The sequence below is a fragment of the Schistocerca nitens genome, chromosome 4 (genome assembly GCF_023898315.1).
Source record: "Schistocerca nitens isolate TAMUIC-IGC-003100 chromosome 4, iqSchNite1.1, whole genome shotgun sequence".
Taxonomy (NCBI): domain Eukaryota; kingdom Metazoa; phylum Arthropoda; class Insecta; order Orthoptera; family Acrididae; genus Schistocerca; species Schistocerca nitens.
Genome location: NC_064617.1, coordinates 125,703,843 through 125,722,747, shown reverse-complemented (window position 1 = coordinate 125,722,747; position 18,905 = coordinate 125,703,843). Strand labels below are relative to the sequence as shown.

Below are 18,905 nucleotides of genomic sequence, written 5' to 3'. Positions count from 1 at the left end.
CTATAAGTGGCATAATTACTCTTCTTGCTGTTCAAAGAATTCACACCTGTTTAGGTTGTACTTTATTCCATTTTGTTGTAATGTCTGGAACAGTAGATGTAAATTCACAAGATGTTGCTATCTTGTAATGTCTGTTACTAATACATCATCCAAATAATTGATTGCGTTTGGAATGTCTTATATCAACTGCTCCAAAAAATGTTAGAAAATTACTGGCACACTAGCAATTCTGAAAAGTGATTTATTGTTTCTGTAGAATCCAAGTGGAATGTTGCTGACCATGAAATGGTGAGGCTGTTTGTTTAGTGGCAATTGTAAATAACCTTTGGATAGATCAGTTTTGAGAAGTATTATCCATCTGACAGTCTTGATATGAGCTCTTATGACCTTTGGATGAGATACACATCAATCTCTAATTGTGCCATTGTAATTAATTTAAAGACACTACAAACATCTAGGGAGCCATATGGTTTTTGTAAAATTGCCAGTGGTGTTGCCCATTAATTAGATGTGACTGGTGTGAGGACATATTGTTGCACCAGGCAATGTAATATGGACTTGAGGTCATCTCGCTATGCATCTGGCACTGGTCAACCTCTAAAGTAGTGAGGTGCTACAGAAGACTGTAGCTGAATGTGAGCTACATAATTATTTGCATACCCTAAGTCTGGTGGAAAAAAGTCTGAAAATTTAGTGTGTACGTCAGGATCATCAGATGGTACAACTGCTGATACAATGTTGATGCCAGCTGCTATATTAAAACCAAAAGCAAAAGTTCTTTGTGCCTGATGTGATGGTACAATTAAGAAAACAATTGGATGGGTGACTTCGTACAATGCTGTTACTACGCCTGTACCGTGCAAAATTGTGAGGTGCTTGGTGTGGGATTTTAATCTTTGTTATGTTGGCTGAGGAGATGAAGAACCAGTGTGAGCATAGTTTTCTTCATTTATAATGGAAACATGCGAACAGGTATTAACAAGAAATTTTATTAATTGGTTGTTGGTCATTAGTGGGAGAAAAAACTTTAGTGGTTGCTCTGTGAAAGGGCTCAGCTGTAATGTGTTCATGCTGCTGTGGTTTTGTCATTGCATTGCAGTGCCACCTTTGCAAACTTCTGCCACATGCCCTTTACATCATTGTACATGGCACATTTCCCTACAAGAACTCTGCGTGTGGATACATTTAGCAAAACAATCCGAGCACCCTGACACTGCTTCCTGTCATTGGTATTGTGAGGGTGGGTGTAGAGGGACAGCAGTGAGATTGTGGGTCAAATATGTGGTGCTGTGGGCTTGTTTGGGCTTTGTCCCTAAATCAGAATTAAGCTGCACTGTATTAGATATTTTAAATGGTTTTTACAGGGGATAATGCTGCTTTCGTCAACTTAGTACTGTGCTGCATTTGAGCTTTCAAAAGTTTTTGCTGTTGTTAACACTCCTTCGAGAGTAAGATTTCTTAATTTCAGTGTCTGTGCACAAACTATTTTATCACATGCATACAGAATTATGACACTATGCACCAGTAATTCAGCGTAGGATTGTTTGCCATTTTCATTTTTAACAAAAACTGATGCTTACAAGTCAGCCCTTTGACATCAGCTGCCCATGCTGGATATGACTAATGTTACTGCTTATGGCAAAGAAAACATATGAGCCTAGCTGCTACAACTTTTGTTTGCTGCTTGTAATGCTTGCAGAGAGAATGATGGATTTAGGCAAACCGAAACTACTCAGTTTAATTTTGAGGACATAATTTCTGAAGAAGAAATAACGAAAGCAGAAAAGCGACATTGGTTATGCTACTGTGCTGACACTTGTGGAATAAGTCATAGTAATTGTCTTCTGAATGAAATTGTGCAAATGGTGGCAGCAGACGCTGTTCCAGTTGGTGAGTTGATGTGGTGTAAATTGCTGCTACTGTTAAAAATTTTTTTGTGTTCTGCTGGTGCTGCATTTGATGTTGCAGCTGTTGCTTTTGTAGTTCTGCTTGTTGTGTCTGCTGTTGCATTTGAAGTTGCAGCTGTTGCTGCCACAATTTTATGAATTCTGAATCCATGGTCACTTAGCTTGGTGTGTTGTCCTCACATGCACACAAAGTTAAGAGTCCTCATCACCATTATTACATCTACTACCATGCAACACACTTTATTACACAGAAAATATGGACACATGGCAATGACTTGATAATTTACAATTTCTGTCCACACCAGGTCATAGTAAATTGTAGGACATACCAAGAGAACAATCCAGATAATCCGAGGTCTAGCAGATTTGTCAATAACGTGTAGAACAGCAGTTCAAAATGTAGTCTAGTTGAAATGCAATAAACAGCCAATTCATGGAAGTATGATGTAAGTGAGGTAAAGACTTTAGCACAGCATGATTTGAAGAGTCTTGCAGCCTGGTAGCTGGGCCTTTCCTGTGGCTTGACATCAGCATGGTACTTGGCTGGTGCCTTTCACCAGCAGCTGGAAGAGTTATTGATAGAGGACATGTCAGGGTAGCGACATTTCTGCCGGGTCACAGAGATATAGCAGTATTGTTCTCATAACAAAATTTTAAAACAAATGTAGTGTTCTGTGATTAAAATATCAAAATGTCAATAATGGAATTGGTCAATTCATATAAATAACTGTGTGTAACAATTCACAGGAATATGAAACTGAGCATTAATATAGTCTCAATCTTAGGCAAAGTAGGTGACAGACCTCAGTTCATTGGAAGGTTTCTAGGAAAATGCAGTCAGTTAACGATGGAGATTGTTTGCAAAACACATGTGGTTACACCTCATTGAATATTTCTGAAGTACGTAGGGCCCATACCAAATATATCAACAGAGTTTGGTATCATAAATGGTTGCAGGTTTGTTTGACCCACAAGAGAGCATCGTGGAGGTGCTGAAAAGAATTGAAATTACATGTGCTTGGAGATGGACTCAAACTATTCTGGGAAAGCGTACTTACAACATTTCAAGAGCTAACTTTAGGTGAGGAATCTAGGAATATACTACAACCCCCACAAGTACTTTGCATGACTGCGAAGATAAGATTAGACTAAGGTAAAAGTATTTGAGCTATTATTCATAGTATTATATTTGTTGGCTTTGACAGCTCACAATCAGACTGTCACATTTCAGACTAATCTAAACTTTGAAACACACTACAAACCTGTCTGTGACCATAGTCTTCATACCAACAAGTAGTAAAAAATTTCGAATAAGTTAAGGAAAACTGTTGCATTGCCAATTAATTTGCCTTATGGTGTACGTACACTAGCAAATAAACTTTCACAATTCATTAACAGAAGCTACCTCTGCAAGTTCTTTGATGTACATCACTCCTAAGAAGTCAACTTCCATAGGTTTTGTCAAGTTGCAGAAATAGTTTCCGCAAGTTAGTGAGAACAGGTTCTTTCATCTTGCTGCAAGTACTTGCCAGTCTCTGTATGTTTTTCTCAAAGTTCCAGATGTTTTATATGTTCAGTACCAGTATGAAAATGTCAGTGTTGAAAAGGAAAATGCCACAAAGACAGGAGACCCCCCCCCCCCCAAAAAAAAGGAATGTAAAATTGGACCCTAAAACATATTTGGCCTTTGTCACCCAAGGAAGTATAAAATGAATTTACAGCCATGCCACAGACATGCTTTCTGCATTCCGTGCTGATGGAGGCTTTTCTTATGGCTGTACTGCATGGCAAATGCTGGTGCCTGCACTGATGATATGAAATAGTTAGCACTCGATCTTCCTCAAACTGTTAGGTGAAAAAATGTGGTTTTTGAACATCTTACAGTCTGATAGTTTCACTTGATAAAGAACTGAATTACTTTATGTTATCCATCATATGTGCTGTGCTGCATCAGATTGAGTAAAACATTGCACACAATTTTAAAAAGTTTGCAGACATGTGTAGGTAAGATATCAGAATTTCATTTAAAATTGAGAGCAGAACTATAACTTGTTTTGTTCTCAATGTATCGAGTTTTATATTTGATGTATGGTGACGCGCAATGCGCCTATTCATGTCCTTGCACGTTTTGGATCATGGGATCATATCAATCGTCATACCTCATAAACTATTCAAGATATTGAAACAAGTTTTTTTGCAAATGATAGCACACAGTGAGGCACATATGATGTATGTTTCATATGTGAAATTTTTTTATTCGCCGAGATATGAAAGTAACTCATTCAAGCAATGAGAGGTCAGTGGCTCAGGACAATACTGATATCTATAGCACTGTAGGAAAATCAAAGTGGTGCTGTGCCTATTGTAGGCTTTGTACCATTTCCTTTAGGTTTGTTCAGAGGAAGGAAACTAGTAGGTTTAATTAGATTCTGGGGAGCTGATCAAGCTTTTCCATGATGCCATAACATAATCAAGCCATAGGTACAATAGTCCAAAATATGATTTGCCCTATTGTATTTTAATTGCTTCCAGCATAACATCTCTTGCTGGAACAATAGGCTCCATGAATGTTTTTAGCATTTACAGACTTAATTGTTTCACAAAGAATGTGCAAACATAACAAAGCTCCACTTTGTGTACTAAAAGCAAAGTACCTCAATTGTTAAGTCCATCTTTTGTGCACAAAGAGCCAAGTAATGAGGATTGTGTCAAGTGTCATACCACGTAGATGACTTCATGTACTATAGAATGTAACTGGAAATGTTAGGTTCTTAATTCACTCAGTTCGATTCTGATGCTGCAGTGGTTTGTTAATTGTAGTTTGCATGACTGCTGGTTTATCTCCTTCATTGTCTGCTGTTCATATTAGCAGTATGTCACACTTCTCCTAAACAGGGTGGCACATAGGTTGAGGCACTCAAATATATTCAACAGGAGCAAAACTCAAATCCTTGTCTGGCTACTCAGATCCAGGCTTTCTGCAGTTTCTTTGAATGTCTAAATGCTGATGATGGAATGGTTCCTCTGGCAATGCTGTGGTCAGTTTCCTTCCCAATTACTTTTTGATCTGAGCTTGTGCTCTGTTTTGTGATGAGCTTGCCATTTATGGGATGTTTAAACACTAATGTTCTTCCCTTCCAAATGACACTGAAGTTCAAACTTACCATTTTCTGTGAGAGCTGGTCTTGGGTCACAGTTCTTCTTCCACCAAGTGATCATAATTGTGTGCATACATAAATTGTGTGATGTCCCTTCACATCCAGTGTCACATCGCTGTCTGTGTCATCATTGTTCCAGAACTGGCAGCTGCCACAGCTTTATCCTAACTGCAATGGTATGAAATGTGGATAAGCATATTGCCATCCCATGATGCATCACTCTTAACAAACCTCTGTAACGGCATTATACCTTCTACAAGTGTTGACCACCAATTTTGCAGAAAACTGTACGAAAATTTTATGGAAGAATATCACATCCCTCGGTGTGTTTTTGTCAGTAGGTGGTTGTGTGTAATTTAAATATTACAAGATCAGGAGCTGACCTAATGTTGAAATGTATAAGTTGGTGCTAGCAATTGGTTCTCATTTGAAGATGAACTTTTTGTAAGGTTTCATACAGTTTCTTTCTAAATTCTGTTCCAGTTGCCATAGTGAGTGTCTGTATCTTGTGTTTAGTAGCTGCTTAAACTGTTAAACAATTAGCTTCTGATTGAACCTGAGTTAAAATGAGACTGCTTGGACTCGTGCACATCATCTGTAGCCTGCACTCCCCTCTGTCATGCGTGTGTTCGGTAAAGCAAAATCACAGTTTTTGTCCAATTCTTGCAGAGAAGTACAGAGGTTTAACCTAGACTTATCTCATTTAGCAAGAATTATGGACACTGTTATTTCAGTTGCATCATCATTTGTGATATTATGAGAACACTCGCTCATAGTACCAATATGTTGTAGTTTTTTATTTCAGAATAGGAGGTTCTTAAACAGTGTTGAAATAAGAACTTCACATTAGTTACAACGTGAAATTGAACAGTGCTAAAATATTGTGATTATTTATGTAGAGAAACATCAGAGCTCATCACTGTGTCGATTTTGAGGACCCCCTCAAAACTTGAGACTTCATGGTATGAAGGGCTCATGTTTCTCATATAGGTATTAGGATAACAACAAGTTTCACCTCTGTGCCTGTCATTGCCTAATAGATATTCATTTTGTGAAATTCTTGTGCAGTGCAGGAACAGATGATGATGTGCTAATGGCTTCAGGTCTTTCATTATGTTATTTGGTAAAACATAAATGCAATGCTTATTGCAGTGGATGTAGAAATCTTCCCAATTGTAGTATAGTTCATTTAAGAATACTGATAAAATCTGTAACCTATGCATGTATGCATGCTGCGGATAAGTCTGATGGTATTTCACATGCCTGTGAGGATGATGTCCTCCCCTGATTTACAAGGGAAAGCCAGAAAGTAGACACACTTTTGCAGTTTCTCACCACAGGTCTTTGTAACACTGCTAGAATCCAGGGTTGAAGTATTGTTGTCTGCAACAATTCTATATAATGTGTCACTCTTAGTCCTGCGTCAGTCATTGTATTCTTTGCAGACCGTAAAACATGGCAGTTCCATTGTTGATCTGCACCAAGGAGGAAATGAGGGCAACCATTCGCTTTTTGGTTGTGGAAGGTGTTAAAACTGTGGAAATTATTCATCAAATGCGGGTGCAGTATGATGACAGCTGTTTATCATGAAGCAAGATCTGCAAATGGAAGAGTGCTTCAAACAGAGAAGAACTTCTCTATGTGATGAGGAAAGATTGGGCAGGCCAGCTTGGGACAATTTGGAAGTCATTGGAAGTATGTTGAAGGGATGAATCACAGTGACAAAATTGCCAGTGCTTCACATATCAGTCATGGTTCAGTGTATTCCGTCTTCGCCAACAGACTAAATTTTTGGGAAGTACTTGAAAGATGGGTACTGAAAGAATTGTCGGCACAGTGTAGGGCGCAAAGGATGGATATCTCTCATAAACATTTGGCCCATTATCATCTGGAAGGAGATGGATTTTTTACAACTAATTGTTGCTGTAGATGAAACATGGTGCACCATCACGAACTGGAAAGTAAGGCTGTGAGCATGGTTTGGAAACACCTATCATCAGCAGAAGTTAAGAAATTGAAAGGTCAACCAGCAGCTGTGCTATGCATTATGCTAACACTATTCTGGGATACGGAAGATGTGGTAACTGTTCATTTCACCCCAAGATGTGAACAGTGAGAACTATTGTGATGTGTTGTGTACTAAACAGAAGCCTGAAGTCAGATCCAAATTGCGGAAAACCGTGAAAAGGTGTCATCCTGCAGCAAGATAATGCTTGGCTACATTCTGGCAAATGGTGGCCAAAACAATAAAGGAGTTGGGATTTGAATCGCTGGTACACCCACCACACAGTTGAGACCCGGCTCCAAGTGATTTCCTTATGTGTAGACCATTGAAAGAAGCACTCAGAGGAAGATGATTTTCAACCAATTCAGAAGTCATTGATGTGTAGAAAAATTGGTTACAGAGCAACCAAAAAACTTTTTTCCCAACAGAATCAAAAAACTTGTGAAACATTGGACAAAGTGTTTTGAAGTGCAATGAGATTATGTAGAAAAATAATGTATGTTTCAGTTTTCCATCATTAAAATAAATATTCCTTTTCTTAAAAGTGCCTGTACTTTTTGACTTCCCCTCGTATATTCCTTGCTGCTCTTTAGTGCTGACATATTTTGCCTGAGAGGTTACATGTTAGTAATTTTATTGCTTATTGACTGATTTCTGAAACTTCTTTGGGTGAAGGATCTCAGACATTCTAGAACCCTGCTCATTATACAGGGTGATTCAAAAAGAATACCACAACTTTAAAAATGTGTATTTAATGAAAGAAACATAATATAACCTTCTGTTATACATCATTACAAAGAGTATTTAAAAAGTTTTTTTTTCACTCAAAAACAAGTTCAGAGATGTTCAATATGGCCCCCTCCAGACACACGAGCAATATCAACCCGATACTCCAACTCGTTCCACACTCTCTGTAGCATATCAGGCGTAACAGTTTGGATAGCTGCTGTTATTTCTCGTTTCAAATCGTCAATGGTGGCTGGGAGAGGTGGCCGAAACACCATATCCTTAACATACCCCCATAAGAAAAAATCGCAGGGGGTAAGATCAGGGCTTCTTGGAGGCCAGTGATGAAGTGCTCTGTCACGGGCTGCCTGGCGGCCGATCCATCGCCTCGGGTAGTTGACGTTCAGGTAGTTACGGACAGATAAGTGCCAATGTGGTGGCGCTCATTTGAGCAAGGATAAAATCACAGAAATCGATTCTTTTAATCTTCTCAGCTGCAGACAGTGCTTGAACCAATTTCAGACGATAAGGTTTCATAACTAACCTTTTTCGTAGGACTCTCCATACAGTTGATTGTGGAATTTGCAGCTCTCTGCTAGCTCTGCGAGTCGATTTTCCTGGGCTGCGAACAAATGCTTGCTGGATGCGTGCTACATTTTCATCACTCGTTCTCGGCCGTCCGGAACTTTTCCCTTTGCACAAACACCCATTCTCTGTAAACTGTTTATACCAACGTTTAATACACCACCTATCAGGAGGTTTAACACCATACTTCGTTCGAAATGCACGCTGAACAACTGTCGTCGATTCACTTCTGCCGTACTCAATAACACAAAAAGCTTTCTGTTGAGCGGTCGCCATCTTAGCATCAACTGACGCTGACGCCTAGTCAACAGCGCCTCAAGCGAACAAATGTACAACTAAATGAAACTTTGTAGCTCCCTTAATTCGCCGACAGATAGTGCTTAGCTCTGCCTTTTGTCGTTGCAGAGTTTTAAATTCCTAAAGTTGTGGTATTCTTTTTGAATCACCCTGTATACCTCTCCACAACATGTGAGGAGGATGAAGGGCAGTGTTCCTGCTTTTCATTGTCGTCTTACCTATGAGAAAAGCACACAGGGCATCCATAACTTATCTTTAAATTTTCAGTATTTAATGACTTTAAAACTGTACTAGATAATAACAGCTGGTTTTTGACATGTGACAAGATAACTCAATGTTTTATTTCCTTATTTGTACGTGTCAGTGTGTGCAACCAAAGTGGCATGGTAATGTCTAGTCAGTATTCAATTTCTCTCCACATATGCTTCACAAATTCTGTGGAAACATGTTCAGAGGCATTTTAAATGTTTTCAAATGCTGTAGGTCTGTAGTTTAGATTCAGTACATGTTATCCTTTACAAAACCCTCTAGAAAGAAGTCTTGTGGTATGGAGTCATCCAGGTATGGTGACCACTTCATCAGAGGATCTCATCCAGTCCACCTATCCAGAAACTGTTCGTGCAGTAATTGATGGACATTTAGGGGCCAGTGAGGTTGTGCTTCACCCTGCTGGAATATGACATCAGGTTGCAGGTGTTCCCATTGTTGTGCTCCGTCTCTAATGACCTCGTTGTCGACGGGATGTTAAACAACACTAACCTAACCTGTAACATGTCCACATAAAGATCACTGTTGAGAGAAGACTTGCTGAAAATAGATAAACCAATAGTACAGTTGTGTACAAGTCCACAGTACACATTGCCTCTGGGACTGTCTCTTTCCTTTTCAGGGATGTAACGTGAAGACACACTGATCCCTAAATATGAATGTTCTGATGGTTCAGTTTGCCGTACACATGAAAAACTGACTTGTAAGAGAAACATATCATTCCAAATAGTTGTTGTTTGCATCCATATTGCTAGCATATCCACTGCAAACTGTTCATGATGAGGCTTGCCATCAGCTTTAGTACTAGAAGCAGTTGCACCTTGTAGGCATTAAGATTGTAACTTCTTAAGCAAGATTTTCTACACTGTTTCTCACGGCATTCCCAACTCTATGGCTGCCATACACACTGATTTTATTGCACTCTTTATAAATACCTGCTCTATCTTGTCCATGATGGCATTTGAAACAGGTGGATGATCCATGCCCTGTTTATGGAGAACACATCCTGTTTCCATAAATGCTGTTACATTTACTTCTACCTCTACATGACTTCTCTGCAATTCACAGTGCCTGGCACCTTTAAACTATTTCTGACCTTCAGACTATTTCTGACTAACAGCCCATCAGAAAAATGAACACTTAAATCTTTCTGTACAAGCTCTGATTTATTTTTTTACAATGATCATTTCTCCCTTTGTCAGTTGGTGACAAAATATTTTTGCATTCAGAGGAGAAAGTGACTGAAATTTCATGAAATGTTCTGGTTGCAACAGAAAATGCTGCTGTTGCACTAATTGCCTCCCAACTCGCTTATCACATCTGTGAAATACTATCTCCTATTTCTCAATAATGCAAAATGAGCTGCCCTCCTTTTGACTTTTTCACTGTCCTGCATCAGTCCTATCTGGCAAGGACCATATACAGCACAGCAATACTCCAGCAGAGGATGGACAAGAATTGTTTTGGCAGTCTCTTTAGTAGACCTCTTACAACTTCTAAGTGTTCTACCCGTAAAACACAGTCTTTGATTTGCTTTCTCCCACAATAATATCTGTGTCAGTGTTCCAATTTAAGTTGTTCATAATTGTAATTCCTAGACATTTAGTTGGATTGACAGCCTTTAGATTTGGTGATTTATCATGGAACTGAAATTTAAAGGATTTCTTTTCTTTCTCTTGTGGATGACCTCACACTTTTCTTTGTTCAGAGACAATTGCCACATTTCACACCATACAGACATAGTGTCTAAGTCATTTTGCCATTGGTTTTGATGTTTTGATGGCTTTTCTAGCTGATAAATGGCAACATCACTGCAAACAATCTAAGAGGGCTGCTCAGATTGTCTTCTAAATAATTTACACAGATTATGAACAGCAGAATGCCTATAACACTTCCTTGGGGAATGTCAGATATCACATCTGTTTTGATATATGATTTTCCATCCGTTACTACATAGTGTGATCTTTTCTGGCAGGAAATAACGAATCCAGTTACACAATTGAAGCAATACTTCATAAGCACCAATTTTGTTAGGACTCTCTGTGAGGGACAGAGTTCAAAGCCTTCTGGAAACCTAGAAATGTGGTATCACTTTGAGATCACCTGTCGATAGCACTCGTTACATTGTGTCAATAAACAGCTAGTTGTGTTTCACAAGAACAATATTTTCTGAATTCGTGCTGACTGTGTGTCAATCGACTTTTTTCTTTGAGGTATTTCATAAAGTCTGAACACAGTATACCTTTCAGAATCCTACTGCAAATCGCTGTCAGTGATATGGGGGTGGTGTTCATTTAATTACTTTCTGTTACCTTTCTTGAGTATTGGTATTACCTGTGTAACTTTCCATTCTTTTGGTACAGATCTTTCATCGAGTGAGTGGTTGTATATGTTTGCTAAGTATGAGGCTATTGTATCAGCATACTCTGAAAGGAATATAATTAGGATATTATTTGGGTCAAAAGACTTGCCTTTATTATGAGATTTAAACTTCTTTGCTGCATGGAGGATATCTGCTTCTAAGATACTCATGTTGACACCTGTTCTTTATTCGAATTGCAGAAAGCAAAATAGTTGGCTGCGCTTTTGCACTTAGGTATAAGACCTAGTCTCTCTGAACCAGGCTACACACTGAGCATTCTCCTGTGGTGACCACATTTTTTTATCAAATTTGTGCAGTCGGAAAGTATTAAAGTGCTTTATGGAAAGATGCTTAAAATAGACAAGTGTTTCAATAATATCAATCTTCTGATCTAGCCAAGTTATGTCTGTAACTATTAAATTCTTTTCTTTAGCACTGCAACACTTTTCCTAGCATGAGTTTTTTCCTCTTTGATTTGGGTTGTAGTTCTGGTTGTAATGTGTGTGTGTGTGTGTGTGTGTGTTTTGTGTGTGTGTGTGTGTGTGTGTGTGTGTGTGTTTTGTGTTCTGAAATGTGGACGAAAATAGCCATGACTAATTTGGGATAAGAAGATTCCATAATGTATTACATCTGTTATGAATGACTTTGTATCATTCTTATATCTGAAATATGAGTGTGAGCTCTGTTTTTTGCAGCCCTGAAACACCATACCTCTAAACTAAGGGATTACTCAGAATTAAGTTTTGTTGAAACCTTTGGGTTTCGCGGAGAAGCACTGAACTCTTTGTGTGCCCTTGGTGACTTGACAATTTTAACACGCCACAGTAGTGCCAGTTGTGCAACAAGACTGGAATTTGACCATAATGGACACATAACAAAGCAAACACCATGTGCTCGTCAGGTGAGTGATGACAGTTTGTCAGTTGTGGATCACTATTTAAATTAAGTATTTCTAGATGGGAACCTCGTTTGTTCTGTACGTGCATGTGCTGTATCTATGAATTGACGTAAATGATTTGTATAGGTAGGGACAACGGTCTGCATCAAGAACCTATTTGTAACATTTCCTGTGAGACATAAGGACTTCCAGCGCAACTTGCGTAAAGAATTCAGCAAAATGGTGCAGATTCTACATGCTTATTGTCTCATCTCCACCGGTGTAAGGTTTGTATGCAGCAAAGCATTTTATTGTAAGCTTCTTAACATCTTCAGTTTTTTTTCCATTTCATTTAAACAATTAGCCCATGTTAAAGTTTTATAGCTGCAAGATTCACATTAAAGTTTTAATTTTTTTGGCTATGATAGAAATGGTTTTTTGTTGAATTAATCAGTACTGTAGCATTTCTTATTGTCTGTTACTACCTTAACACCAAGCTTATTTCTACATTTTGAATTTCAAGAAATGTCATTGGTTTCAAATTGAAGCACAGAGGCTAAGTTGTCAAAGCACATTTTTCTCTGAAAGTGATTCATTGATGAATGACTGTCTGGGAATTGGGAAGTCTGGGGGCACAAGTTTAGGAGAATTTTTATGAGATGTGTTATCACCTCTCAATCATCTTCTCGTGCAATTACTTTCTTCATGTTAATGGCAAGTGGTTGTGCCTGATTGGATTGCAACCACACATAATGACTTCATCTTCAATTGTGGTTGCAAGGCATGTGAGTTGTTGGTGATAAGTTTCACCAGTTTGGCTTACATTCCTGGAAAGTGGTATGCAGTGTGTGACACCTTCATCCAACAAGATTTATAGAGCTATCACTAGTTGATGTGCAGAAACGTTTACATTGGTGTTACTTTGTTGTTAAGGCTCATTCAACCTGTTTTAAATATATTTTGATGTTATGCCACCAATTTTTGTTGCTAGCATACTCTTCAATAGTGTTCCTGAGCTAAATGATAAACATGGCAATTAAGGAAACTCATGACACAAGGATGAACCTGGATAACAGAGTATCAAGCATGATCAAATTTCCCAACAGCAAATCTGTCCTGAAGTTTTGAATCTCTAATCACAATAAAAATCCCATATTAGAAGGTGTCTTACACAACTGTTGTGAGCATTACGAAGGTTTATTAACTGGAATCAATTACGAGGGCAGTTCAATAAGTAATGCAACACATTTTTTTTCTGATACAGGGGTTGTTTTATTCAGCATTGAAATACACCAGGTTATTCCCCAATCTTTTAGCTACACAACACTATTTTTCAACGTAATCTCCATTCAATGCTACGGCCTTACGCCACCTTGAAATGAGAGCCTGTATGCCTGCACGGTACCATTCCACTGGTCGATGTCGGAGCCAACGTCGTACTGCATCAATAACTTCTTCATCATCCGCGTAGTGCGTCCCACGGATTGCGTCCTTCATTGGGCCAAACATATGGAAATCCGACGGTGCGAGATCGGGGCTGTAGGGTGCATGAGGAAGAACAGCCCACTGAAGTTTTGTGAGCTCCTCTCGGGTGCGAAGACTTGTGTGAGGTCTTGCGTTGTCATGAAGAAAGAGAAGTTCGTTCTGATTTTTGTGCCTACGAACACGCTGAAGTCGTTTCTTCAATTTCTGAAGAGTAGCACAATACACTTCAGAGTTGATCGTTTGACCATGGGGAAGGACATCGAACAGAATAACCCCTTCAGCGTCCCAGAAGACTGTAACCATGACTTTACCGGCTGAGGGTATGGCTTTAAACTTTTTCTTGGTAGGGGAGTGGGTGTGGCGCCACTCCATTGATTGCCGTTTTGTTTCAGGTTCGAAGTGATGAACCCATGTTTCATCGCCTGTAACAATCTTTGACAAGAAATTGTCACCGTCAGCCACATGACGAGCAAGCAATTCCGCACAGATGGTTCTCCTCTGCTCTTTATGGTGTTCGGTTAGACAACGAGGGACCCAGTGGGAACAAACCTTTGAATATCCCAACTGGTGAACAATTGTGACAGCACTACCAACAGAGATGTCAAGTTGAGCACTGAGTTGTTTGATGGCGATCCGTCGATCATCTCGAACGAGTGTGTTCGCACGCTCCGCCATTGCAGGAGTCACAGCTGTGCACGGCCGGCCCGCACGCGGGAGATCAGACAGTCTTGCTTGACCTTGCGGCGATGATGACACATGCTTTGCCCAACGACTCACCGTGCTTTTGTCCACTGCCAGATCACCGTAGACATTCTGCAAGCGCCTATGAATATCTGAGATGCCCTGGTTTTCCGCCAAAAGAAACTCGATCACTGCCCGTTGTTTGCAACGCACATCCGTTACAGACGCCATTTTAACAGCTCTGTACAGCGCTGCCACCCGTCGGAAGTCAATGAAACTGTACGAGACGAAGCGGGAATGTTTGAAAATATTCCACAAGAAATTTCCGGTTTTTTCAACCAAAATTGGCCGAGAAAAAAAATGTGTTGCATTACTTATTGAACTGCCCTCGCACTATTATACACTGAAGAGCCAAAGAAACTGGTACACCTGCCTAATGTTGTGTAGGGCCCCCACAGGCATGCAGAAGTGCCGCTGCACAATGTGGCATGGACTCGACTAATGCCTGAAGTAGTGCTGGAGGGAACTGACCCCATGAATCCTGCAAGGGTGTCCATAAGTCCATAAGAATCCGAGAGGGTGGAGATTTATTCTTAACAGCACGTTTCAAGGCATCCTAGATATGATCAATAATATTCAGGTCTGGTGAGTTTGGTGGCCAATGGAAGTGTTTAAACTCAGAAGAGCATTCCTGGAGCCACTCTGTGGCAATTCTGGATGTATGGGGTGCTGCATTGTCCTGCTGGAATTGCCCAAGTCCATGGGAATGCACGATGGACGTGAATGGATGCTTATGTACCTATCATCTGCCAGAACCATATCAAATTGTATCAGGGGTATCACATCACTCCAACTGCACACACCCCACACCATTACAGAGCCTCCACCAGCTTGAACAGTCCCCTGCTGACATGCAGGGTCCATGGATTCCTGAGGTTGTCTCCATACCTGTACACGTCCATCTGCTTGATATAATTTGAAGTGGGACTCGTCTGACCGGGCAACATGTTTCCAGTCATCAACCGTGCAATGTCAGTGTTGGTGGGCCCAGACGAGGCTTAAAGCTTTGTGTTGTGCAGTCATCAAGGGTACATGAGTGGGCTTTCAGCTCTGAAAGCCCATATTGATGATATTTTGTTGAATGGTTCACACACTGACACTTGTAGATGACCCAACAAATAATCCGCAGCAATTTGTGGAAGAGTAGCGCTTCAGTCATGCTGAATGATTCTCTTCAGTCATCCTTGGTCCCGTTTTTGCAGGATCTTTTTCCGTCCACAGCAGTGTCAGAGATTTGATGTTTTACCGGATTCCTGATATTAATGGTACACTTGTGAAATAGTCATATGGGAAAATCCCCACTTCATCGCTACCTCAGAGATGCTGTGTCCCATCACTCATGTGCTGACTATAACACCACATTCAAACTCACTTAAATCTTGATAACCTGCCATTGTAGCAGCAGTAACCAATCTAACAACTGCGCCAGGCACTTGTTGTCTTATATAGGCCTTGCCAACCACAGCACCGTGTTCTGCCTGTTTAAGTATCTCTGTATTTGAATATGCATGCCTATACCAGTTTCTTTAGCGCTTAAGTGTATTTGTAGAAAGCCCGAAAATGCAAATAAGCTGCTGGTGCATGGAATGTAATTAACACCTTTAGCATTACAAGTGATAAATGCTACAGTAATTTCTCCTTTAATCATACCAAGGGTCTCAAAAATGTCCGCCTCCCACGTCTCTCCTTTTCTTTCAAAGTCTTCTTTAATCTAGACCACCCACCTCTTCCATGGATATTCAACTGCTCTTCATCATGACATATTCCATTCCTAGTACTGACGAAGGAATTCGGTTAGGCTGCAACTGTTTCATGTGGCCGTACCACATTGGTCTCAATGCAATCAGTGTTCCCTCCATGATCACTTCCACATGCAGGTACCTCGTTATGTGCTGCTGTTGTCTTTGTAGAGAAGTGATAAGGAATTTCATTTCAGAACCTTGTAATTGGTTTGTGCATCTTTTGGCTGTGGCACAGCTCTCCAGACTACATGACATAATGACTAGAAGGAAAGATGGGAAAATGGGCTGTTGAGTTTTTAGAGGGACATCCTTATCCCAGACAAGGCTTCATATTAGATTGAAGAATTTGGATCCTATGATTACTGCCCAGAACCTCAGTTTTGACACTCCTATCACTTACCACAACACTACCAATCTATGTGAAATTATTCACATTCTCAGTCTTGTTCCTTTACAGAAAAAGGTTTCATGGAGCCAGTGTTCTTATTAGCATTGCCACTGTTGTATTTTTAGTTACATTTAATTAGAATCTTGAAATCTTGGAACATGGTGCTCCATGGATTCAATTTCCTCTGTACCTCTGTTATAGTTTCACTCCATCATTAACATCATCTGCAAACACAAGAACATTGAGGTCTTCTTTTTCTGCGTACTTTGTGTTATTCACTACGGTATCCATGAGTGTGATGGGAGTAATGAGGAAAAAGAAGTGCCCTGTTCCACACTTCTCTTTCATGTAAACATATTTCACCTTCCAGCACCTGTTTATGCACTTTCCTCACAGTTATCATATAGCATCTGAAATTTTGTAATTAGGGAGTTAGGGTCATTACATTTTGCTAAGCAACACATTATTTTGTACCACGGCACACTGTCATACACTATCTGATCAAAAGTATCTGAACATCTATTAGCGAACACTTTTGCCTTTATGACAGCTTGAACTCTGCTGGGGACCCTTTCAGTGAGGTGTTGAAATGTCTGTGGAGGAATAGCAGCCCATTCATTCTGAAACCAGAGGAGGTAGGATGTTGGACACTGGGGTCAAGAGCGAAGTTGACATTACAGCACATTCTAGTGGCTTCATGTTGGGACTCTGGGCAGGGCAGTCCCTTTTAGGAATGTTACTGACCACGACCTATTGCCTCGCAGGTGCTGCTTTGTGACAGGAAACATTGTCATGCTGATGCAAACAGGCATCATATCCGAACTGTCCCTCTGCTGTATGCAGTGCACATTACTGTAAAATATGTTTGTACACTTTCAGTTCTAGCATCTTTGGTAAGCAGAATAAGGGGACCGCACCCTATCCATGAGAAACAACCCGATACTGTGAAATGACAGGTCATACATATACCAGCCATTATGTAAAAACTGTTCAGCCCTTTACATCAGCATGACTACCACCAAGTTATCAGTTAGGCTGGATGGGCTTAGGTAGAGGGTGTATACCGGTAACACCAATACCCTGTTGCAGAGTGTGCTCTACAAAATGACAGTTGTGATCTCAGAGCCTGTTACACCACACATGCCATCTGGATTCTTCCCCCAGACACCACTTTCTCCGAACTCCAGAGGTGGGAGCTAGTGTTACAACATGGCCTTGGTTCTGGCCACCCTCCTGGCTTTAATTTATCTTAATTTCTTATGCCTCAGCATTTCTTTACAGTAACTACTACTTTCTTCACTCCGTTTTAGTTTTCTATATCTTTCATTTTCTGACCTGTCTATTTTTCGCTGCACCCTTCCACTTTTATTACATACAATGCACTTAGTTTTTCACTCTTATTAACTCATGCACTATGTTCTAGCAGTAATCTCTGTCTTGCATATTACCCAGTTTTACACCTTTAAGCTCTCAGGTTTTCAAATCTCATCTGGTGCAGTCAGCAATCAGTCTTTCCTTCTCATCCTGTCCAGTAAGTCTTTCCTAATGTGGAATTCTGGGCGACTTTTCCAAACTCTACCCCTTTTCCCTCACTCCTCTTCCTTCCCCTTCAACCCGTCTGCCAGAAGTAGGAGCCACGGGCTCTGAAAGCTTGCATACGTATAACTTTTTTTATATGTGCGTTCTCATGCTGACACTTAGTGAGTAGATGTTTAATCCATCCAATTCCACCATATTGTAGTAAGACCTCCTCCGTACTTCACTGTCAGTGTGATGTATGACCACTGTCCAGCAGGCAGCGACGTCGCTCTTTTACACCACCTCAAGCATCACTTATTACTGAAATGTGTGGGTTATGAAGTGCTGCTTTTCTTTTTGAGATTCTACATAGTCATTGTGCTAGCCACACTGCTGGAAGCACTTTGGAATTGTCAAGCTATTCCTTGTGCTGATTTCATGTGATTTTTTACAAGCACCCTCCACAATGCATGAAGGTTCCTCTCTGTCAGTACATGAGGTCTGCCACATTCTGTTTTAGCTGTGGTTGTTTCTTCATATTTCCACTTCAGAATCACATAAACAACAGTCAGCTTGGGCAGCTTTAGAATAGTTGAAATGTCTGATGGATTTTTTACTCAGGTGACATCTAATTACTAGTTCAAGTTCAAAGGCACTGAGCGCTCCTGATCTTCTGCTATTACTGGTTCTTTACTAACTACACAGTGCTTGTCACCTCCTTTTATACTGGCTGGTCTGCCTCTTGTGACATCCATAGTCAATTTTGTGTTACACAGGGGTGGCCAGGTGCTTCTGATCATAATGTACATTGTCGTCACATCAGGTCTTTTCTTTCCCCCCCCAATAT

The 18,905-nt window shown here is 40.2% G+C and overlaps 1 protein-coding gene across 1 annotated transcript in view; it reads left to right on the top strand.

Moving 5' to 3' along the window:
* The window catches only part of LOC126252772 (mismatch repair endonuclease PMS2), a 160,097-nt gene that overhangs the window by 13,679 nt on the left and 127,513 nt on the right, over positions 1–18,905 (top strand). The window contains exons 3-4 of the mRNA XM_049953699.1: positions 12,003–12,208; positions 12,332–12,471. Coding sequence (XP_049809656.1) covers positions 12,003–12,208; positions 12,332–12,471 — 346 coding nt within the window. The remainder of the gene's footprint in view (positions 1–12,002; positions 12,209–12,331; positions 12,472–18,905) is intronic.